The following is a 25,386-nucleotide window of genomic DNA, read 5'->3' on the forward strand; positions in this document are numbered from 1 at the left end:
AGGATCACACTAAAATGTTAGCTTACAAACACATTCATTACAAAGGGCCTGTGTAAGAATTAGTTTTCAACGGCCTATAAATTTTATCTATTACCCTTCCCCCAGAGTGACTAACAGTAAAATTGAATTAAAAGTATTATTCAGTCTGTAAGAACCAGTGATGTTGAAGTAACAAGAGATGTCTTGAACTGATCTGGGATTAAACCCAAGATGATTTTTATCCCAGAGTGATTACTTTCAGCTTAAAAGAAACAAAAGTTGTTAAGGATGATTGTGATAGAAACTGTTAAGTGGGAATTATGTTAAGTACAATTGCCATGTATGGGGGGCTTCCCAGGGGGCGCAGTGGTAAAGAATTCGCCTGCCAATGCAGGAGATACAAGAGTTGCAGATTTGATTCCTGGGTCTGAAAGGTCCCCGGCAGGAGGAAATAGCAATCCACTCTTGTATTCTTGCCTGGAGAATCCCATGGACAGAGGAGCACAGTCCATGGGATCCCGAAGAGTCAAACACGACTGAACACACACACATGCCCTGAATGGAGCTCAAAATTATGTCCCTAAATGTTTGAAAGATGAGAAAGAATTTCAAGTCTCAGTTCAGTTCAGTCGCTCAGTCGTGTCCGACTTGCTGCAACCCCATGACTGCAGCACGCCAGGCCTCCCTGTCCATAACCAACTCCCGGAGTTTACTCAAACTCCTGTCCATTGAGTCAGTGATGCCCTCCAACCATCTTGTCCTCTGTCCTCCCCTTCTCCCGCCTTCAATCTTTCCCAGCATCAGGGTCTTTTCAAATGAGTCAGTTCTTCGCATCAGGTGGCCAAAATTTTGGAGTTTCAGCTTCAGCATCAGTCCTTCCAATGAATATTCAGGACTGATTTCCTTTAGGATGAATTGGTTGGATCCCATTGCTGTCCAAGGGACTCTCAAGAGTCCTCCAACACTACAGTTCAAAAGCATCAATTCTTCAGCGCTCAGCTTTCTTTTTATAGTCCCAACTCTCACGTCCATACATGGCTACTGGAAAAAACATAGTTTTGACTAAATGGACCTTTGTTGGCAAAGTATTGTCTCCGGTTTTTAATATGCTGTCTAGGTTTGTCATAAGTTTTCTTCCAAGGAGCAAACGTCTTTTAACTTCATGGCTGCATCCACAATCTGCAGTGACCTTGGAGACCCCCCAAATAAAGTCTGTCGCTGTTTCCACTGTTTCCCCATCTATTTGCCATGAAGTGATGGGACCAGATGCCGTGGTCTTAGTTTTCTGAATGTTGAGATTTAAGCCAACTTTTTCACTCTCCTCTTTCACTTTGATTAAGAGGTTCTTTAGTTCTTTTTTGCTTTCTGCCATAAGGGTGGTGTCATCTGCATATCTGAAGTTATTGATATTTCTCCCGGCAATCTTGATTCCAGCTTGTGCTTCATCCAGTCTGGCATTTCTCATGATGTATTCTGCGTATAAGTTAAATAAGCAGGGTGACAGTATACAGCCTTGACGTACTCCTTTCCCAATTTGGAACCAGTCTGTTGTTCCATGTCCAATTCTAACTGTTGCTTCCTGACTTGCATACAGATTTCTCAGGAAGCAGGTCAAGAAAGTGAAAGTGAAGTCGCTCAGTCTTGTCCGACTCTTTGCAACCCTGTGGACTGTAGCCCACCAGGCTCCTCTGTCCATGGGATACTCCAGGCAAGAATACTGGAGTGGGTTGCCATTTCCTTCTCCAGGGGATTTTCCCGACCTAGGGATCGAACCCAGGTCTCCCACATTGCAGACAGACACTTTAACCTCTGAGCCACCAGGGAGGCAGTTCAGGTGGTCTCTTGAAGAACTTTTCCACAGTTTGTTGTGGTCCACACAGTCAAAGGCTTTGGCATAGTCAATAAAGCAGAGGTAGATGTTTTTCTGGAACTCTCTTGCTTTTTGAATGATCTAATGGATATTGGCAATTTGATCTCTGGTTCCTCTGCCTTTTCTAAAACCAACTTGAACATCTGGAAGTTCACGGTTCACATACTGTTGAAGCCTGGCTTGGAGAAGTTTAAACCTTTTTCCCCTCCTTTCCTCAGCCAACTGAATCTTGGCTGCAGAGCTGGGTCTTCACTTGGACTCAGCCTTTAGAAGTCGGGTGAGTCTGGGTCTCCTCCAGGCATTAAAGTCCTTGCACACACCCCCACCCACATTTTCCTTGAGTCGATGGAGAGGCAGGAAGACTTGAGGAGCAGTTTGCAGAACACATGGCCCTTCCTGGTCCCAGATTGCCCAAGGACAGAGCAGACTCTGAGCCCTCTTCAGAGATGCACCTGGAGTCTGATTTTCTCAGTCATGGTCTGAAGCTCCATTTTTTTCCTGTGGCCGATGCAGGTGTCACACCCCAGGCAGCGGCTGCCCTGGCTCCCCGCCACTTTCACCTCTGACTCCCATGATGGCCCCGGAGAATTTTCTCCACCTCTCATATCACTCTTCTCAGCTCCAAGCTGTGGGTCTTACCCACCTTTGACCGGTTGTGGGGATTCCAGGTAATGTCCACATTCCCCCCGAGAGAACATTTCACTATGTGACTCATGCCTCTGTCCTTTGAGAAACCTCGGATGCAACTCAAGACTTTCTGACCAGTGCTTAAAGACGCCCGTGCCTTAAAGCTGGCTTACGGTGACATCTCCCAGAGGGGGTTAGCCAGCAGGAGTCCTGCTAAGTAAAGCCCGGGATCTCTTCTCACGGGTCGATGCTTAGTCTTCACCTTTCTTCACTTGGGTAACCTTCCAGGCCTCAGTTTAGGTGGTGCTGCTCAGAGAAGTCTTTCCAGCGCCCTGGGAACCCCATCACCTGCCTTCCCAGCACCCCCACCTCTCTGAGGTTCTAGCACAATCCTAAGGCTTCATTTGATAACTGGAATTGAACAGCTGTGTCCACAGAGATTAGCATAGTGTCTGCTGCATCACAAATGCTTGATGAATATTCTTTAAATAATTGTGCCTTGAAAGCAAAAGCAGTTTAATGTGTTTTCCTAGATATTAGATGTTATCTTACAGAGAGGTGACCACCTGTGGGAGAGTCTCTGGGGCTGAGGGGAGGAGGAGAAGCCAAGGCATCCTCCTGGAGCTGAGAATCCCTCAGAAGAGGAAGAGGCTTCCCAGGTCAGCTGGGGGAAGCTTCTGTTGTTCATGGTAGATGCTCCTGTATTTGTGAAATGCAGTTACCCTTTAGTCTCCCTCAAAGGAAGTTTGCCCTTGCTCTGTTATTTGACAAAAGCAGATAAATGGGCTTTATGTGAAGTGACCACAGGTTACAGTCCTCCCACCTAATGCCCAATGCCCACCTCCTCCTGTTGGGAAATGTATTTCTCTCTCTCAGTCAAGTTCTCGACCTCCTTCCAAGTGACAGTTTGCATGACGGAGGGATCCATTCCTACTCCCATCTCTCTTCTCCCAATTGCATTTCTGCTTCTTTGGGAGACAATCCTTGTCCGACATCTCCAGCATTTACTTTGCGGCCAGGGCTCCTGGTACTTGGCTGCTAGCTGCACTGTCTCCCCCCAGAACTAACACGGTTCTATTCTCTCACCCAGAACTCAGGCCAGACATCCCCAAAAAACAGCTGGACCCATGGTTCCAGGCTTCTACACGTTTACAGCCTTACATTCAGAGAGAAGAGGGCACCCTTCCTCCCAGCTCCAGCAAGGACTCTGGCTGGCCTGACCTGTGTCACATGTCCATCCCTGGCCCAGTCCTGTGGTTCAATAGATGTTCTATTTAAAGGCCACTTCCCCAAGTATGACATAAAGTTGGAGGAGGACCAGGCCCCCAAAAGAAGGGAGGTGATATTCTGAATGGACAGAACAATAAATAATCACTATAGACTCACTGAAAAAAAGCTAGAGTAGATAAAAGGAAAAAGAAAAAAAATTGCTCAGTCTTCTGATGCAGGATTAGCTATTTTTAACACTTTACTTCTTGTCCTTTTAGACATTTTTCCTGTGTGTATATATATTTACACATATTTTCATATATATTGTACCTGTATGCATATGTATATAGTTACATTGTATATTCTATTTTGGAACTTGATTCTTTTACATGACATTTTGAAGATCTTTGCGTATCAATAGAATGTTTTATGATGTTATTCTTTTCACAAATATATAAAATCTCAATGTCTAGATTAATTCTTTAAATTCAGCATTCTGGACATTCACAGGGTTCACACTTTGCCTTAAATAATGGAGGACTTTAGGCTCAGATGAAGCTGTTTGACACAGATTTTCCCAGCACTAAGAAGCAACACTTGAATTTAGGTGCTGTTGGCACATGATTCTGGGGAAGTCCCAAACCACATTTCCTATGCTGTTAAGTGCAATCTTCACCACTGAGTGACTAGTGAAGATTCTGACCTAATGCAGAATTCTCCCACTTACATGCCATTTCCTCTAAGATGTTGGGGCAGCCAGCAGGAGCTCAGGGTGGGGGCTACTCGGGGCTCAACCACTCAACTCCATGCTGGACCCCTAGTCACTGGTGATGGTTTCAGGACCCAGGGGAAATAGGATTTTGCAAAATTTATTGATAAAAGGTTTTTTTTTCTTTTTTTGACTGCACTTCGAAGACTGGGTCTTCGTTGCTGTGTGCAGGCTTTATCTAGCTGTGGTGAGTGGATCTAGTCTTTACTGCGATGCTCAGGCTCCTCATTGCAATGGCTTCTCTTGTTGTGGAGCACGGGCTTTTGGCACAGGGCCTCAGTAATTGTGGCACACAGGTTTTGTTTCTCTGTGGCATGTGGGATCTTCCCAGACCAGGGATTGAACCAGTGTCCTCAGCATTGGCAGGTGGATTCTTAACCACTTGACCACCAGAGAAGTCTTTTTTTTTTTTTTTCAGTAGAAATTTTAAAAGATTGCTATATTCTCTGGGAATAGCTCTTTTCCTGGAAGTCTTGGTTTGGCTCATGGTCTGGGGAAGTTGCAGACTGTGGCAATTCTTCGGTTGGGACAGCACATGACTTCAAATGTGCACTTGAAGGAAACAAAGCTGGTCTCTGGTGAAGCGTGGTCTGGAGGTGGGAGAGACTGGGAGCCTGAGTTGAAGAGGGTTAGGGGAGGCAGATTCTGAAATGGTCCTGAGACTTGATCCTGGATGCACACACCTGGTAGAAGAAACTCAACCCTGGCATGTGGCTCAGCTGGTGTACAGGACAGGAAGTCACTCCCATAATTAGGTTACTCATTAGTCAGCTGTGTGTTAATAAAAGAGAGGATATCCCGGGTGGACCTAACTAATCAGGAGAGCTCTTACAAGAAAGGCCAGGCCTTTAAGAAAGACTGCTGGCTTTGAAGGAACAGAGCAGGTGCCCCCTGGACTTGGAAGAGGGCCTGAGCCTGTGATGACCACAAAGCCCTGGCCCAGGCTGGTTTGAGGAACAGAGTCTTCACTCTCCTTTATATTCTCATTGTGTCTCCTCCGGGTTGGTTTGCATATAGTGAGTGCCTGTGGCGGTCGGGAAGTGCTCCAACAATGCTTGTGAGAACCCAGGAAATCATTTTGCATCCCCACCCTCCATGCTGAAAACTTCAAAGCCTCCGAACAAACGCCAAACAAACAGGCTTCCAGATCAGATCCAGTCACGTGACAGTGAATAAGGCCCCAGCCCTGGGCAAGTCCTCTTAGCTCCCCTGCTCTCTCTGAGGGACTGGACCTGGAGATCACTCAGTTTATTTTATTTCTGAGGGATGTGGTCCAGACTAGGGGGCACAACTTCTACTCCACTGGACAGCGTCCCCTATTTCATACCCACAGTTGCCCTGTGAACCCTAAATTCGGTGAGAGCAAAGAATGCCTGCAGCCCAGGCAGGGGGGGGATGCGGGGTGGTCATCATGCCACCAGTCCCCCACCCCCTCTCCTCCACAGCCCGCTGGGTCTCTGCCTCTGTCTTCCTTCAGGCCATTTCCTAACAGGGCTTTCCACAGCTAATCCTCTGGCCTGAGGCCCGTTACTGGTGTTTGTAAATGAGTGTAGATGATCAAATTCCTTGCACTTCCTTGACCTTCCTTCTCACAAATATTCCCTCCCAAGTCCTCTTTCAGCCAAGCTGGAAGTGCAGTCCCTTAAGCACCAGGCTGTCCGAGGAGGTCAGAGCCTCAAGCCCAGCCCTGGCTTGGAGGTGAGCTGCTGGGATATGGTGGGGGGGGGGGACGGTGGTGGAGGGGAGGGATACCACGTGTTCCAAGATCTCTGTGCCTTGGATCTTGAGCAAATCAGAGAGATAAAGGCGTCAAAGAGTACTCATCCCGAGTGCTGAGACACAGTTCCTCTCACGTCTTTCCAGGAAAAGGCGAGAGCTCCTGGAGCCGCGCACTTTCTAGGATAAAGACGTCTTAGCAAAGGCAGGAGGAGGAGGAAGAGAGGCAGGAAGTTTTCTCTGCTTCTTGCCCTGCTCTTGCACTTCTCGGCTTGGCCAGGGCCGGGCAGGGGCCCCGGGGGGAGCACATTGATATTTGAAAATAGCTTATGGCAACTCCCCCGAGTGCTGGAGGTTATTTGTGGAGAAGGCAGAGAGAAGAAAAAGACTTCCAGCCCAGACCTCATTGCTTGTCGGGGGCCTGAATCCCTCTCCGACGCAGCAGCTCTGGTCCCTGCTTCCAGGTTTGCTCAACCCAGAGTCCTGGCAATGGGAGAGCTCTGGGAGAAGGCAGATCTGGAGCTGTGATGAGAAGCTGGCAGGCAGACACTAGGGGACTGGCCCCAACCCCCCTCACCCACAAGACTCTCCTGCCAGTGACAGCTAACCAGAGGGAGCCCCAGAATGTCACTGGGCAAGCCGGAGCGGGGTCCACTGGCCGCTGCATCTGACTGCAGGTCAGGTCAGGTGCTTCCACAGTGAAGCACCGTGGTCGTGTCCCTGTGCGAGGACCATGGGCAAGTCACTTGGTCCTTCCAGCTAGCTTCTGTCATTGTGTATCCTATTGGCCTTGCCTGTTGGCTCTGGCCGTCATCAAAGGAGGGCTGTTTTTGAGATCAAATATGTGAATGTTCTTACAATGTGAGGTTGAAGTGCAATTACTCACAGGGCCCATCTCAGAAGCCAGACCATACTATTGAACTGGATTAGTCATTTTGCTGCCTGTAAGCATACTGCCACCTATAAACTGGAACTTCCTAATGGCAGCCTGTCACTTCCACCGAGACCCACCAGTTGAATGCTTTCAGACCTCGTATTCCACATTCTCATCAAAGCTGAGGCAGAACTGCTGCTATTTTCCGTGCGTGTTTAGGGTGAGCTGTAGAAACACCAAGGGATGATGCAGTGATGACACCCCCCACCCCATTTCTCCAACTTGGGAGGTAACTCTGTGGGCCAGGCTGAGTTATTTTTGATTCTGATTTTTGACTCCATGCCACTCCAAGCCCTCTCCCCTCTGGGCTTTCTGGATGGCAGTCCTGGAGCTCTTCTTTCCTGCCTTTGACATGATAAACACAACACCCTTTTCAGTTAAGGGACTGGCTGGCTGTCGCAGGGCACACATGTGTTCCACCTCCACCTTCAAGGGCAGTCGCTGTCTATCTCTGGACTGGGAGGAGCTGGAAGAGGACAGGAAGGGAAACAGGAAACAGGGAATGCTTTGTCCAAGCCCCTCTCCTCAAGGATGAACCATCTTTTCTGCGAGAAGCTGGAATTCTCTGCCTTTATTTTCCCAGCAGCCCAATTCCCTCCCAGGGGTGAGCAACCCTGGGGGTGGAGAGTGGGGGGGGGGGTGGGGGGACCGGGGGCTGGCTGTCAGGGCTCTGAGCGAGGCTGGGAGCCCTCCTACTCGCGATCCCCTTTTCCTTGGGGAACTCTCAGGGGATAAAAACAAGCTCACTGAGAACCATATTTTTCTGGGTGAAAGGTGAAAAATGCAGCATTTCCTCCAAGTGGAAAGCAACTGGGTCCGCCAGCTCTGGGCACATTTCCGAGATCTTCCACCCACTCGGGGAGGAGGCAGGCAGCTCCTCGCAAGGGGGAGAGGAGAGGTGGGCGGTGGGGGGAAGGAGGGGAGGGAATCGGAAGGGAAGCACCAGTGGCTCTACACCAGGGCTGTTGGGTGTGTGTGGGAAGCAGAGGGCCTGTTTGTGTTGGAGGGGCCTGGCGACTGGATGGAAGGCAAAAAAGAGGAGCAGGGCAGCCACTCAGGGTGTGCCTGACCCGCAGGGGCACCGAGCTCTCTGGACTCTGGGGCAGCGAGGGGACAAAGAAGACCCCACGGGCCATCCTGAGAGACCCCACAGGTGAGCTGAGGGGAAACACAGGGTGCCTGAAAGTTTTCCTAAGAAAAGCAAGAACATTCCCCTCCCTGACCTTACCCCAGCCGTCCTGAGAACACATGGGAAATTCGGGGGAATTTTCTCAAATCCTGCTTGTGGGACAAAAGCTTTTCAGGAACCCATGCTTCATGATATCCTTCCTGGGCAGGACAGAGGTGGCTGGCATTAACCTCCGAGCTCACTGGCCGCTCCTCAAACCTTTTCTTGCAGCCAAGAGTCCGGCCAGCCTCCCCCTCCTGCCTTCCACAGAGCTGCTGCCACAAAACCACGCACAGGTCCCATCCCTCTCCAGGCCCTCCTCCTCAGAAGGATAATGTGGCGGCAGGTGGAACGGGGACAACAGGGGTGCAGTAGGCAGGGCTGGAGGAGGAGATGGTCCCTTCCCGCCTCAGCTGGGCTGTCACTGCACCCTCCCAGGACTTGCTGCCGTGGACTGTCTGCTCACTCTCCCCGAATCCCTGCCCGGTGCCATGCGGCTTTGTAGTTGCTCTCACAATGGAGATACGAGTCTATTCCTTCATCCCTTGACTGGATGGACTCGAACTAACACAATGTGGCAGAAGAGGCACAGGGCAAGTCCAATCCTAGGCTGTCAAAGGCCTTGGACCTCGATTCTGGTGCTCTTGCCCTCCTCCATCGGTGTGCAGAGGGCATGTCAGACTAGGTCACTGGTCTAGCAGGAGGATGGAGCAGACACCGGTCACCTCCCCATCCCAGCCAAGGCCATGCTAAGTGAGATACCCTACACTTGTGAACAAGTCCCGCTGAGGCTGGAAGAACCGCCAAGTCAAGCCCAACCCGGATCAGCAGGGCTGCCAAGCCAACCACTTAAGGCGTGGAGGCGATCAGCACATTTCTGCGGTACGCCACTGAGGTTTTGTGGTTGCTTGTCAGGCAGCATTATCAGGGCAAGAGATAGCAGATACACTTAGCAAGGAACCTGGGGGAGCCACAAAGCCAGCCTGAGTTCTCCTTGGGTCTCTTGCTCACCTAAACCCCAATCTAATCCCTCAGCATCAAGACCAAGTTTTTATCCTCCCAACCATTGCTGCTTTTCTAGTCTCCCCACGTTTCCTGATTTGGGGCCGCTGAGTGGGTGAAGGAGCTTGCTCCCAGCTTGGTACATACCATCTCTTAGCCTGCTCTCCCGCCCTGTGCCTCCCATGTGACCAGCTCCTCTTGGGTCCCCCTGCTCTGGTGGCCTGTCACCCACAGCATCTCTACGGCTCTGACGCCATCACATGTCACCCCTCCCCTTCCACCTCTTTTGCATCCCACCCAGAGCAAGGCAGTTCAGCATCCTCATCAGCTTCAACACACACTCCCGGGTCCCCACCCCCCAGTTACCACGTGTTTCCCTGGATAACAGTTGTAGAGAGAAACAGTTCATCCACAGCACAACTCTTCTGGCTTCAGCTCAGCTGAATATTTTGCTCAAATCACTTTTTTTGGACTGAAGGCAATTGATTCAAAATGTGATTCAACTGGAGTTGTGAAAGCAACTCCATTCTGTCTTGGAAGCACTGCCCCTGGCTGTTTCCAAGGAGACGGTGTTGAGGTGAGGGTGGTGGGGAGGCGGTGACACCCACTTTCTACCATGTACCTTTCTCCACACTGCACTCACAAGGTGACAGATGTAGGAGAGGACGAATGGTTGTTACCTTTATTGCTCTGGAATGAAGCATCCTGGTCATCAAAGGTGCCCAAAGACAGGAGGCAGAAGGCTGCAATTCAAGGTGAACGTCTCTAGTTTATTTATTCATTCTTTAGAACTCTTAATGTGCCTAGAACTGTGCTTGGTGCAAAGTTTCAAGCCTTTGCTGAGAGCCTGCGGCACAAGCAAGAGTAGAGTCATGGTGGAGCTACTGGTAGGCGCCTCTGTGAGATGGATCGGATTTCCCTCCTCTTAGGTTGGTGGCAGCGTTCATCTCACCTCCCTCAGCAAGTCCCGCATGGGGATCTGCCAGGGAGCCCGCCGGCCCCAGGGTCACTCATGAGCTGGCTAAGTGGCACCATGATGACCTTCAAGGAAGCAACCCTGCTTCCCTGATTCTTGTCCAGATGCTCAGACCAGGCCGAGGATACCCCCTGCCCAGCCTCAGAAACACTGACTGTATTCGTGTCCACTTCTGGACACGGCCTTGGGAGGGAGAAGCAAGCCCTCCACAGGTGAATGAACAACCATATTAATGCGTGGTAGCCTTCATCTCCTTTATTCAAGTGTACTACAGACATCCCCCTCTCTCAAAACCAAAACGACAGTGACCTGCCTCAGTAACACACGTGCCTTTTCATCTGCTTATTCGAGAAGCTTCATATTCGCCTCTTTGAGCCATCCTTTACCAAGAGGGAATGGTCAGCTCCCCGAGGTGCCCACCCATGTGACCCACTCCACACCGCTGATGCCACGCAGGGCCCAGACAAGTCTCCTTTGGGAGAAAATTCTAGGAAGGGTGCGAAGAATTCAGGGTCGTCCACCCAAACTCGCAAAAGTATATCGCATGGACAGTCGGTGGCTATAAAAATATACACTTACAAAAGGACAGCTACAAAATCATGGTGCCCATTTTCTTAAGATTTGCATTATAAAAAGTAAGGATTTCTTATTAAGGGTAAACTTTCCAGGGGGGCGGGGGCGGGGGTGGGGCGCAGCTTCATAATTATGATTCTGTCTCTAGTCTCCCTTCATCCTTATTTTCATAGAGCACATTGAACCAGCCAGTGAGGAGGGGAAGGGGTTAATCCTAGTTATTCATGGGCTGAAGTGAGAAAATTGACGTCCAAGGTCTTACAGTCATTCTGCTGTCAGTAAGAGTGTGATGAGTCAGGAGAGGAGAGAGGTATTTTAATACTGCCCTTTGGGTCTCTCTCTCTTTTTTTTTAAATGAACTATGAATCACAACACAGTCATTGAGCTACAGCAGACGGGCTCGGAAATTCGCCTTGATGTGTGCTCTCTGGCAGCCTCCACACACTCGGTGGACAGAGTCCCATGCTTCCTACACAGAGTGTTCCGTTGGGTTTGGCCCACAGAGTGTCAGCAGGCAAGGCCACCGAGGGACTCCCGTCTCGGCTCTAGTTTCCCAGCAGGGTGAACTTGCTCCTTGAGGACAAGACACACTCCTGCTCCCCGTGCCTCTGTGTCAGGCAGGGTCTCGGGGCCCCCGGGACTCTCAGGATAGAAGGCTCGGTCTTTTGGGCAGGGCCAGCTGGTGTTACTTGGCTCCGCAAGTGTTGATGTTTTTCCCATCCACGGCGTCTTCCACCAGGGAAATGTGGTAATCGGTGGACAGTGTGAAATGAGAAATGCAGCCCACGAGGCCTCGCATGTACTGCCTGTTAGTGTGAAGAGCGATTTCCTTCATTCCACCTGCCAGGAAGCAAGAGGAAGGCGACCTGAGTCAAAGGGGAGGACGTCTCTGTAGGATGCTTGAGTGGCTACTGACCATCACGTCCCTCAACTGACAGGACAGGGGAGGGTGCAGAACCTAGAACTTCTGACATCACATCTAGTTTATAATTAACGAAGGGACAAGTTGACTTGGATCAGTGAGATACACAATCAGAGCCGTTAAGTATCTACCTCATACATGATTTTCTGACCTAGCTGACCACTTAAAGCCACACAGTACCTGGTGAATTTTGAAAAAAAAAAAAAGAAATGTTGTATAATGGAAACAATATGTAGTATGTGATAAGAGATGATGCCATCTTAAACCAAAAGAAATACAATGATGTTGAATGCTTTCAATTAAGTTCACTTTTAGGAAATATACAGACAGAGGTGTCTTTTCATGTTTATGTTTCTGCGTTAGTGGGTTCTAAGCTATTTATAAAAATACCACTCATTCTAATTCTGCGAGGGGCCAGAAAGACAGATACTCCTTCCTCCAGAATTCCAGGAGCTATATTTAGCAGGTTCCTGTTCTATAAACAATAAAAGCAGGGTTTTCCTGGTGGATTGGTCCACAACACAAAAGCATCTAAGTGTTTCCTGACCCCTCAGCCATGAGTCAGAAGTTCAGAAAATGGAAGAATGGAATATCTGGAGAGTTTCCTGATTTCCAAGTATTTGACTGATCCAGTGAAATGCACAACTTTGGGAAGCCCCAGCATGACAAAGGGAAGACTAAGAAGAAAAGGCACTGGATAGTGGAGGTTCTGTGAAGGTCAAGGTCACTTACCCACATACAGAGCTCCGTTGATGTTGAGCTGCCTCATCATGCCAGGTGACTTGCCTGTTCTGGCCCCATAGTCATCCACGGTTATCTTTCCTGATTGGCCATCCCTGTAAAAACCACCACCAGCTTTGGAGATTCATTTAATCATTCAACAGTGTACTCATGTTAACAGAAATGTATTCAAGTCCTTACTAAGCACCAGGCACTGTACTAAATGATGGAGCTGTCAAAATGAAACAAACCAACAAATCACCCAAATTCCTAAGGCGAAAAAAAAAAAAAATTGCCAGTGATCACACAGTGTCACTACTCTACGGTAGAAGAACACCCATGTGCTTGTGAAATCCTACAGGAGATGGAGAGAAGCTCAGGGGAAACTTCTCAACAAAGATTCTGTCTGAGATGCGTTTTGAAGGCTGGGTGAGTTGGGTGAAGGAGAGGGTAATGCAAACAGGAAGTGGCAACCGCAAAGAGAGAAAAGACATGGGGGTTTGGACAGTCTGAGCATACAGAATTCCAGAGGTGGCAACAGAATAGGAAAATGTGAAGCCAGAAGCAGATGTTGAGGGGCAAAGGGAGCTTAGAATTTATTGCTAGTGTGGGAGGGAACTGGAGGACTTTAATGGGAGGAGTGGTGGTGACGTGGTGACACATGGTGAGTGTGGATGTTATTCTAAGTACAGTGAGAAACCAATGTGGCAGTCCCCATCGGCAGATCACTCTCAGGGAGAACACGGAATGGCTTAGAGGCTTCTAAAGGACCCATGTGGTGCGTGCATGCGTGCTTAAGCATGTCTGACTCTTTGCAACCCCATGGACTGTAGCCCACCAGGCTCCTCTGTCCATGGGATTCTCCAGGCAAGAATACTGGAGTGGGTAGCTATTTCCTCCTCCAGGGGATATTCCCAACCCGCACTTCCTGCAGCTCCTACATTGGCAGACAGATTCTTTACCACTGCGCCACCTGGGAAGCCAAAGGACCCTCAGTCACCCAAAAGTGACTCTGAGGACGGTAGGATAGAGGTGCTCATCTGTGGCAAGGACTTTGCATTTTACGGGGGTTTCCCAAAACCAGCCACCCCTCTTCTTCTTCTTCCTTCTCCTCCTTCTAAAATGAGTTCTTTCTTGATCTTTTACGGTTCCTTTTTTTTTTTTTAATAGCAATCGCTTCCTTGTTTTTCAGGTTAATAGAAATAAGAAACTCTCTTATCTCTCTGATGATGTGAATATCATTTTTTTTTCATTCATAGTTTGTTTCCTCCAAGTTGCTTTGTTCTATGTATCTGTTCTAATATCCATGTTTGATATTGGAGATTTTTTTCAAATGCTTAGTGATCCCCGACTGCCACTCCACGGTTCAGTGCTGAGGACTGAGAAGGAGACTGGAAGCCTTGTGGGAGCCCCATGTGCAGGATGGCTTCTGTGACTGTATTGTGATCTGGTGCAATCACTGGGGGACACCTGGATTTCCTACTCTACTGTGGGGTGCAGGCCTGGCTCTCAGCATTCTGGAATCTCAATGGGGGAAGATTTATAGGGCTCCTAATAGTCAACACAGGAACTTTCACATAGCTTCCAGTATTAATATAGACAGAGTAGACTAGTCCAATGTTTAGCTATACCTAATGTCTCCCATTTCAAAGACCCTTATTCACTTTCTCCAGAGAATGGACTTTCATTCTTCTTCCATGGGTAGGGGAAGGGCAGCATGCCAGTTATATGAAGTAGAAGGAGCTTGGGGTCTAACACCTTAAGTAAGATTTTTAAGCCAATCTGTTTTCAACCCCTCATTTACCTTCTAAAATTTCTGGGCTCTACTCCTTTTTGGGGGGCAGTGGGGTATAATGATAGAAATCTTGTTGCCTAAACCTTATTTATTGATAACAACTCTTCTAGCAACTAGCTTTAGAGATATTTCTAGCCTGTCCTATAATCACCCTTGAGACCACACAGCTTCCCCGTTTTGGATATGCTTCTTCAAAATCTCATACCAGAAGGATGTGATGGGCAAGGCCTTGCTTGCTCTGACTGCTTTTCCCCATTACTCTAAAAATTCCATTTTCTCCACTTTATTTCATCAGTTCTAAGAATTTTTCATTTTTAATATGTCCAAAATGAGGATATACTTTATAATCAATGGCATCTTAGATTTGAAAAATATAAGAGAAAAATGAAGAACCTAGAAGCCACATAGTCTGAAGGATCTTGGAATTGAGCTGGAAAGCAGTCTGAGTCTTCCCCAGTGGCTCCGCAGTAAAGAATCAGCCTGCAGTGCAGGAGACCTGGTTCGATCCCTAGGTCGGGAAGATGCTCTGGAGAAGGGAATAGCTACCTACTCCAGTAAATATTCACTATGGGAAGACATATCTTTTTAACAAGTCAGAGTCAGGGCTTCATCAAAATCACTCTCTCAAGGACTTTCAAGGTCACCTGGACAGCTGATGGGCACAGGTCTGCCTCTGCACCCTGCCACATCCTTTGGAATCAAAGGCAAGCACAGTGGAAAGAAGAACGGGGTCCAGCAAGGCTACTTCCACCATAGCCTATACATGAACTGAGTAGGAAACTTGACCATGCTGGCCCCATGTTTCCCAAGCTTTGCTCATGACCTCGCCTATTGACCTCCCCAGAAAGCACTATGGTATATTCTCAGGGAACCTGAGCCAAAGACTGTTCAGCTCATCTCCTGGGACCTGCATCAAGCGTGGCAGGATTGACATTTCTTTATACAGCTGAATTAGGACCTGCTATTCAGTTTCTAAAGATATATTTTTAGGAATATATACATAGTAAAACTAATTTCAAAGGGATGATTCACCCTAAATTAATCAGAAGTGAGGGTAGTGAGTTCTGTGAACAGAGGTAGGATGTGTAATTGGGGCAGGGTATATATACATGGCTTCTAAGGTTCAGGTAATGTAATGTGAAAAAACAAAAAACAGTGGGGGCAATTGCCTGCATAATGAGAATAGAAGCATTCCTCAAAATCTACCTGCCCTGAAATCTTATCTCACTACAAATATCTAGATCTCACTAGATGATCAGTCCCTCTTCCAGTTTAGCCATCATAAAATTCCTTCTCCAGAAGGCCTGTGTTGAGTGAAGATGGGGAGTTCAGCCTTTCTGACCTGCAGTGTTAGTGACGGGCACAGGTGGGAGTTGGTACCGAGATGCCCTAATGAGTGGGATCAGGGATACTGGGATGCCAGGCCAGGTGGGGGAACAGGAAGTGGGACTACAAGGACTTGGAGAGCACTCCCATCAGCTCTGTCTCACACTGTGACAGGTACTCACCGAACGGCCTTGACTCGATGCCACCGACCATCATTGAACGAGCCATTCACCATGATGGATGCCACACCGCTGCCCAGGTTATAGCTAAAGGCGTCAGGGAAGAACAAGACAGAGAACAGAAAAAAGCACTGAAGCACAGGCAGACAGTCATTCATAAACGATTCTCAATGAGAAAGTTCTCTGGAGCTCAGAAGATAGTTTCTTTAACACAAAACAATGCTAAAAAGACACTAGGTTCCCAAAGTAGGCCATGAATGACCAAAACTGACCAGGGATTGAATCTCTGCCCCCTGCATTGGGAGCATGGAGTCTTAACCACTGGACCTTTTTCGAAGTCCAGTCTTAACCATTTTTAAGCATTCAGTTCAGTAGTATTAAGTATATTCACATTGCAGAGCAATCAATTCCAGAACTTTTTCATCCTGTGAAATTGAAAATCTGTACCCATTAAACAACTTCCCATTTTCCCCTCCCCCAGAGTCCATGGCAACCATCATTTTACTTTCTCTTTCTGTGAATTTGACAATCCTAGATACCTCATATAAGTAGGGTCAAACAGTTTTCATGTCTTCGTAACTGGCTTTTTCCACTTACCATAATGCCCTCAAAGTTGACTTATTTTAGGCTCCATGTATAGTATTACTGTATAAGGAAAAAGAAGGACTTTATCATTTGTAATGTGTTGTACTAGGTTGAACAGTATCCCCCCAAAATTAATGAACATCCAGAATCCAAGTGAAAAGTGAAAGTGTTAGTCGCTCAGTTGTGTCTGACTCTTTGCGACCCAATAGACTGTAACCTGCCAGGGTCCTATGTCCATGGGATTCTCCAGGTGAGAAGACTAGAATGGGTTGTCATGCCCTCCTCCAGGGGATCTTCCCAACCCAGGAACTGAACCTGGGTCCAGCAACTCAGAAAGTTACCTGATTTGGAAACAAGGTCTTTGCATATATAATTAGTTAAGAAGGTTTATATGGGGGTTATATGGGGTTAGGGAGGAAGTCATATGTGGTTATTGTTGTTGTGTAGTCGCTAAGTCATGTTTGACTCTTTGCGACCCCATGAACTGCAACCTGCCAGGGTCCTATATCCATGGGATTCTCCAGGCAAGAATATTGGAGTGGCAAGAATACTCCAAGAGAAGCTCCAGGAGAGCTTCCTGACCCAGGGATCACACCCACATCTCCTGCATTGCAGGCGGATTCTTGTCCACTGAGCCACCTGGGAAGCCCCATTTGGGGTTAGTGAAGCCCTAAATCCAATATCACTAGTGTCCTTATAAAAAGAGGAAGTTTTGACCCAGAGACAGAGACACACAAAAACATCACGTGAAGACAGGGGCAGAGACTGGAATGATACAGCGATAAGACAAGGAGTGCCAAGGAGTGCCAGCGATCACCAGAACCTAGGAGAGAGTCACAGAGCAGACTTCCTCAGCGCCCCAGAAGGAAGGGACCCTGCAACACCTCCGGGTCAGACTTCTCGCCTCTAGAACTGTGAGATAACACATGTCTATTGTCACCCAATTTGTGGTAATTTGTTATGGCAGTCTTCAGAAACTAACACACGTGTTTTCACTTTTCAGAAAAACAGAACAGAACAAAACATTGCAGAGTAGGCTGAGTCCCAAAGAATTTAAGGGAATTTGCCTAAAATCTCAAAACCAAAGTATAAGACTTGCACTTGGGGTCTTACCTGCGCCCCTCCCCCTGCCACCTTTTCTTGGATGGCAGATCCACTCCACAGTTTTCTGTTTTCTGTTTCAGCTGCCAGATACCCTGATATGCTAAGGGGATCAGAAGACTTACATATGTTGTTTACCAGAGAGAAATATCCCTCTTAGTCCAGTGTTCATTCAATTATTCTAATTTAATTAAATACAACAAATATTTAGTGAGTGACTATTCTAGGCTGGGCACTGAGCCAGCTGCCTAGATCACCCCTTGATAATATAATTAAGCCCATGTAATCATGCTTCTGAAGGAAAACGCATTCCACCCAGACAACTCGCTCCTCATGTTGTAAAAGGACATGTCTCTCTTTTAGCTCATTGGCCAAGAAACAGGAAATTGAGAGGAAACCCGGATTAGTCACTGAGCTCTTCTATGCACTCAAGCCAACAAAAGAGCAAGAATAGAAAGCTTTGGCTTTCCCCAGGGAAAGCACTATGAGTCCTTTCTTTAATACCGGAGTCTCAAAGAAGCCACACAGCCTATCGACATTTAACCAAGAATAGAACTCGGGTGACTTGACAAACTCTGAGACAAAGCTGTTGCTCTGACCCAGAAAACTCCACTGTTTTCTAATGAATTTTCCCACATCAAGCGTCTCCTTGTATGAAGCAGCCTGGAGGTGGAATTTTCAGATTTCATTATTTAGTGGCCAAATGCTTGTTGAAGAAATGAATGAGTATAAAGCAAGGCTGAGAGCTGGTTGGCAGAAATACAGCTGAATTATTATGTGGGCTTTTATGAGGCAGCACGGGGTGACAGAAAGAACCTAGACACTTGGATTAGAGGAATCTGCCTTGATTCCCAGCCTTACCAATTCCTGGCTCTGTGATCTTGGGCAATTTGCTCCATTTGTCTGAGCCTCAATTTTCTCATCTGTGAAATGGGTTAATAATACCTACCCTGAAGGATCTTAGGGGAGGTTCAGTAAGATAATATATATAAAGAGCATAGCACATAGTAGGAGCCAGACAAATAACCCCATGCCTGTGTGCATGCTAAGTCACTTCAGTCATGTCTGACTCTGTGTGACCCTGTGGACTGTAGCCCACCAGGTTCTTCTGTCCATGGGATTCTCCAGGCAAGAATACTGGAGCGGGTTGCCATGCCTTTCTCCAGGGAATCTTCCTGACCCAGGCCTTGAACCTGCATCTTTTACGCTTTCTGCATTGGCATCTTTTACGCTTTCTGCATTGGCAGGCAAGTTCTTTACCAGTAGCGCCACGTGGGAATGCATGCAGTGCTTAATGCAGCTCGGAGAGAGCATTGACAGTACACCCAGAGGAACTAGCAATAGGAGAAAATTGCCACCCAGAGTTAAACCTGTCAAGCCTCCCCTGGAAGAGTTGCCATGTGTGAAAGCAAACCAACAGGCTGTGAATATGTAACCAAAACATCCAGGAACACCCAGGTCTCAGAACAAGGTGACTTAGGTAGAACTGCAGCAGCACTAGACTGGAATGGGATTGTAACCAGTGAATGGAAACTTTTTCAGTTGTGTTTGGACAAAGGATGGGCTTTCTTCTTCTATTCTCCAGCCTGGCAACATGCCTGTTCATCCAGATTGTACTCAAGAAGCAAACACGGAACCCAGCAGAACGGAATCCAGCCACCACTGCAGGTGGGGGAGCAGCCCGGTTGGCGCGTTGACGGTCTGACTCTCCAACCCCAACGACTCCCTCTCGTTTCTGGAATAACTTCCTGCTTGCCCAGACACCTGATAAACATCCCCCTGGAATTTCTCTTTCTTTTAAATAATAATAAACGGCTGAGAACAGTGATTGCCTTTGTTGGGAGAGGGCATGAGGGAGCCTTCCTGGGTGTTGGAAATGTTCTATGTTTTGTTCTGAGTGGTGGTCACACAGGCGTTTGTATGTTAAAAAATGTATTGAGCTGTACACCTAATATTTGTACACTTTATGTAAATTACAGCTTAATTTTTTTTAAAAATTGAAGTATAGTTGAATTAAAATGTTTTGTTAGTTTCTGTGCTGTGTGTAGTTGCTCAGTCATGTCCAACTCTGTGACCCCATGGACTGTAGCTTGCCAGGCCCCTCTGTCCATGGGAATTTTCCAAGCAAGAATACTGGACTGGGTTACCATGTCCTCCTCCACGGGATCTTCCCAACCCAGGAATCAAACCCAGGTCTCCCGCACTGCAGGTGGACTCTTCATCGTCTGAGCCACCAGAGAAGCCCAAGAATACTGGAGTGGGCAGCCTGTTCCTTCTCCAGGGGATCTTCCCAACCCAGGAATAGAACCAGGGTCTCTTGCATTGCAGGCAGATCCTTCACCAGCTAGTGTGCAGCAAACTGATTCAGATATACATATTATATATATATATATATGTCTGATTTCAGATTCTTTTCCATTATAGGTTATTACAAGATATTGAATACAGTTCCCTGTACCATAAAATAGGACTTTGTTGTTTATTAATTTTATATATAGTATGTCTCTGTTAATTCCAAACTCCAAATTTATCCCTCCTACCCTCTCCCTTTGGTAACCGTAAGTTTCTTTTCTACGTCTGTGAGTCTGTTTCTGTTTTGTAGCTAAATTCATTTGCCTCATTTTTTTTTTAAGATTCCATATATGAATGACAGCATATGAAACTTGTCTTTCTCTTATTTCACTTAGTTAAATCTCAATTTAAAAAAAAAGGTAAAAATATGTGAGTGAATGAATAAATGAACCAATAAATGCAGGTCTGCTTTCTCTACAATGTCCCATGTATCTGGTGAGCATGAATCTGTTAACTTGAAGCCAGTTTACCTACTCAACCTGGTGCACATGAAAGGCTAGGAGTCTGAGCACAAAGGTGGGCCAACCAGGAAATGCCATCAGGTGAGGCCTCTTGGAAGCCACTTGACTGCCTCCACGTGGTGGCACTTACACTTGGTCATGCCTCCTTTAACGCATAGCACAGGGTACTTGGCTAATGTCAGGCTGCTTCCCTTTCTCTGCTGCATGAAAATGTTATCAAAGTCACATGGAAAATTAGTGGGTAATATCCCCAGTAAAGTGATATTTACACACCTAGTTTTATGCCCTATACATAATATAAAACAGAATGAAGCAAAACAACAAAAACCACACTCTCAGCTGAGCACTGATTCCTTTTCTTAAATTCAATTTGCACCAAAACCATAACTAATGTTTTTTTTAGAAATTCCATTGCTTTTCTTTATTCTCTGGCAGAAGTACTTTGAGCACTAAATTAGCAAAAAGGACAAGCATTTCGGTGAAGAATGTTGAGATTATACCATATTTTCTTAGAATTCCTGTTGTTTGCTTTGAAATTGGATCAAACACTAAAACCTCAAAAATGGTTCATGTACCCAATCAACAGGTTTACTCTCTAGGCTCCATTGATGTAAGCTGCATGGCAGCAGGGCCTTATTCAAAATAATAATAACAGCTAAATTTTATATAGTATACTGTGCCAGTTCCCTTACATATGTTCGTGATACGAGTTTTTAGAACAGAGAAAACACTTGATCAGGGATAATCATTATCACTCACTAATAACTAGACACGCCAGGCCTTACACTAAGCCCTTTATGTGAATTAACTCATTGGGTCCTCATGATTAACCCTTTCCTTTTACAGAGGTCGAATAACTTGCAGGTGATCACATGGCCGTGAGAATCCGGCATGTCTAACTCTGAAGCCCTGGTTTCTGACCACTCCAGACTCGGTTTCTCAGGGTGTGGCTCCTGGTATCTTCCAATCAGACTCTGGCACTCAGCAGGACCTCCTCCACCAGTATCTCTGGGTGTGGGCCCAGGAATCCAGTAACCTCGGATAGGAGCCCCGCAGCTGGCTCTGTGTAGGCTGACAATCTCAAACCACTGGCTACTCTGATACCTCTCCGCCCAGCCTCCCCCAGGGCTTCCGTACTACTGAGCCGGCTGAATGATGTTGGGGGAATAGCTGCCCAGAGGAAGGAAATGCAGCGAAGCAGCCACACCAGGCTCCAGGCCCAAGGATGAGCGCAGATGTCTGCTCTGGGGTGTGGGGGCTGACCGGGGGAGGGTGCCCTTTACTCAGAACTCGGCCAGAACTCCAGGCTTAAAAGAGAAACGTGGGAACAATTTCCAGAAACCTGAAAAAGAGTTGGTAACCAACGAAACACATCAGGATGGAGTGGAGTTGTAAGAAGGGTGCCCAGAGGGCCTGGGGGTCTGGCCCGAGCAGGGTGTGAGAACCAGTGGGAGCTGCGGGCGGCCGGGAGGAGACTGTTTCCCCGTCCAGCTGAGTTTTCGCTGGCGGTTTAGGGGGGAAGTCGGGCCTCCCACCCACGGCTGAGCTACTGTTTCAGTTCCCTTTTCTGGGCACAATCAAGTACTTGAGGCCTTGGCGAGGTTAACCACAGGAAAACCACAAGAAAATGGCTTTGCAGCAGCCAGCCTGAAACTGGGGTGTGAAGAGCTCAGCATTTGACCTTGGGGCCGCGGGGAGGGGGTGGAGGTGGTGCGAACTGCTCTCAGGCAGCCTCCAGCTTTCAACCACACTCCGTTCCCCAACGTCCTCAACAACCATAGGGTCACATCACTGAGCATGCTCGGCTATGTAGGGGCAAGCATCGGACAAGCGACATTTCCTTTCAAAATGTCCTTTATTCAAATTGCCAAGACTTCTATTCTTGTACCCTGGCTGTCAGCAATCCCAGCACAGGACCCACTGAAGCCCCAGAACTCAGCCTTCTTCTTCTCTGTAGTTCCCTATCTCGCCTTCACCTATTTCAACTCCAGTTAATTCTGTATCATTTAGTGAACACTTATGCAGGTCGCCAGGTGGGGGGTTAAAGAAGGAAAAGTCAGAGAAATTCCTTCCCCCGTGAAGCAGATGGTCTAGAGAGCGAGCAGGGGTTTCAAACCGCAGCAGGCGTCAGAATCACCAGGAGAAACAGTTAACAGATTGCTGGGTCTCATCCCTAAAGTTTTTCTGGTTCAGTAGTTCATGGTTGTGGCCTGAAAATTTGTATATTTTTAACACGTTCCCAGATGATGCTGATGCTGCTGGTCCAGGGACCACACTTTGAGAAGCACAGTTCTAAACAAGATATCTCTGCCCTCAAGTGAGGCTATGTCATCACCAACTCTAGAGAAGCTCTTTCATATTATACAGCTGGCCCCTGCCCCTTGGGAATCTGGCTCCCACCCAGCTGCCACCCAGCTTCTGGTGATGAGATCTTGTCCTGGTAATTCTTTAGCTACTTTATAGCTTGTCGTTGTTGTTGTTTAGCTGCTAAGTCATGTCCGACTCTTCTGTGACCCCTTGGACTGTAGCCCGCCAGGCTCCTCTGTCCATGGGATTTCCCAAGCAAGAATAATGGAGTGGGTTGCTACTGCCTTCTCCAGGGGATCTTTCCCAATTACAAATCTGAGAACAGTCTAAACTCACGTAGAACTTCTGGAACTGTCTTACCCATTATCACCTGAGAAGCACTTATAAAAATGCAAATGTTGGGTTGCTCTATTGAGATATGAGTCTGTGCTTTGTTCTTTGCAGTGAGAGATTGGAAAGCAGACATTCTCCTTCCCAAGGCTCCACAGGGATTAGGGAGCTGAGTCAGAATATAAAGCCAGGTCTCTCAACTAAATCTTCAGATGTTCCTGAGCTGGTGAGCACTGGGCCAAATACTCATGTCCATGCTTGGCAGGATCAAAGTCCTCCTTCTACTACTTCCTCATTTGTAAGTGGGGAGTAGATGGTAATAACATACTAGTACAAGAGCCACAAAATTGTACTCTAAAGGGGCAAATAATAAGTATTTTAGGCTTTGCTATATAGTTCCTATTGAAACTACTCAAGTGTATCACTGTCGCATAAAAGCAGTCATTGACAATGCATAAATAAATAAGGGTGGCAGTATTCCAATAAAATTTCATTTACAAAAATGGGTGGGTATGTGTGCTTTGTCGTATCCAACTCTTTGCAACCCTATGGACTATATATAGCCCACCAGACTCCTCTGTCCATGGGATTCTCCAGGCAAGAATATTGGAGTGGGTTGCCATGCCCTCCTCTAGCGGTTCTTCCCAACCCAGGGATCAAACCTGCAGTGCCTGTGGCTCCTGCATTGACAGGTGGATTCTTTACCACTGAGTCACAGAAATGGGTAGGGGGCCAGATATGGCCACCAGGCTGTAGTTGACCAACTGCTGATCTAGAGACAGATACTGGAAAGAAAGGCCAGGAGCCTCAAATTAACTTGGAGCTTCAGGCAACAGTTAATTCTGGCTGACTATGTTCTGGCTCCTCTGCAACCTCTGTCTGGCATGGTCTGCACTGGCTGGGAAAAATCACAAGATGATGCTATTGGCAGCTGGTGTAAGGGTTACCTGAACACCAGGGCTCCATCCCGAAGGCCCAAGGAAATGAAGTCACTGTTGGGTCGCATGGGGCTGTCTCCCCTCCACAGCAATAGGCCATCTTTGGCAGTTGTCTTAAACCGCATGAACGCGTTTGATCTTGATCCTGACACCCTGGAGGAAAGACACAAACCATTACACAGAATCAACCAGTCTCCACCAACATTCAATTCTGAGTAATCCTGGTTTTGTCTGCCAGTTATAAAGATGGTCTAATGTTTCTGACACTATCAGGATATTAGAAAAGGGATCACCACCACGAGCCATGCCATGGGTCTAAAAGTCTGAACTCCTCATTCTACAACATGGAGTCTCTCTCTCTCCCCAAGTGTGGTAAAACACCACAGAGCGCATTTGATGAGTGACAGGACAGATAAGCCAGACCCTGGCCAATGTCACAGTCCCAGCCTGTACCCCCAATACACACTTCAGTCTTCCCTCTTTCCTGTCCTACCACTCACAAGCCGTTGGGAAAGTGCCCCCCATTCCTCAAAAGGAAGTGGTTTACTTAATTACCAAGAGATTCGAATGCTCAGGGCTATGATTGTGGCTGTGGATGGCCATTTGTGGAGGTGATGTCCTTGAACACAGAGGAGGAGTGACTGGACAGGGGGCAGAGTGTCAGACAAGGAAGGTGCCTCGATGGGCTAACGGTCTTGAGAGGTGTTGGGGGAGAGGCAGGGCGGAGTCGAACAGAAAGCTGAGAGGAAGGAAGGGGTGCTCGGGAAGGTCAGGCCCCAGTCCTACAGCCATGGCTGGGAATAAGATCACTGCTTATAGGTTCCTATCAATGTTGGGATAGTCTCATTGATTCTTGGGCATAGACTAGTTCAGCGATCCAGTTTCACTAGGAAGTGGCCAGTGTTTCATCCGATGAAGGGAGAAAAGCAACCATGAAGACCTTAAATAAAAGGCGAAGTAAGAACAAATACAATTTAATATTGTTCTTCATAGTGGAAGATGGCACTACTGGAAAAGTCCTGACCATTTTCCTGTCACGTGTCCCTCTGTCCAATGAACGTGGCCTGCAGCTGTAGAGTGCATTTAGCAGTGACCAGTGGAGGAGACTTTTGTCTAAGGCCTCCCAGAGCCTGGGATAGACAGGAAGAGGTCAAGTTTGCTCTCCCCAGACACGGTCTCAGAGTGGTGAGTGAGGAGCAGGGTCCGTGACACTGACGACTTCTCCACTGGACCAGGTGCAGAGCAATCCAGCTCTGGGCTATTCCCTCGAGATCTGCTTTTCCCAGTCTTATGTTCAAGGTTCCTTCCTTCCCTCAACTGCCTTGGATACATGGATTGGTACAAGTCAATCACATGGTTCCATTTCTTTTGCAATGATTGGTTTAGGGGTGGGCCTGTGACCCACTGTTGTCCAATGAGATAGAGGAAATTCATCAGGAGGATTCTAGGAGAATCTCTTCCTTTCAAAGAGAGTCACATAAAAAAAGGGCTTTTTTTGGTGCACTGGATATTGCCATGATTTATAACTATTTAATGAGCAACTTAGG

General features: G+C 47.5%; 1 protein-coding gene across 1 annotated transcript in view; it reads right to left on the minus strand.

Annotated features, from left to right (window-relative positions):
- Positions 1-10,490: 10,490 nt before the first annotated feature.
- EGFLAM (EGF like, fibronectin type III and laminin G domains) overlaps positions 10,491-25,386 on the minus strand; it is a 190,821-nt gene continuing 175,925 nt past the window's right edge. Inside the window, exons 20-23 of the mRNA XM_043488924.1 lie at positions 23,849-23,992; positions 15,769-15,852; positions 12,478-12,581; positions 10,491-11,663 (exon numbers count right to left, since the gene is read on the minus strand). Coding sequence (XP_043344859.1) covers positions 11,509-11,663; positions 12,478-12,581; positions 15,769-15,852; positions 23,849-23,992 — 487 coding nt within the window. The 3' untranslated portion in view covers positions 10,491-11,508. The remainder of the gene's footprint in view (positions 11,664-12,477; positions 12,582-15,768; positions 15,853-23,848; positions 23,993-25,386) is intronic.

This window comes from Cervus canadensis, chromosome 16, assembly GCF_019320065.1.
Source record: "Cervus canadensis isolate Bull #8, Minnesota chromosome 16, ASM1932006v1, whole genome shotgun sequence".
Classification (NCBI taxonomy): domain Eukaryota; kingdom Metazoa; phylum Chordata; class Mammalia; order Artiodactyla; family Cervidae; genus Cervus; species Cervus canadensis.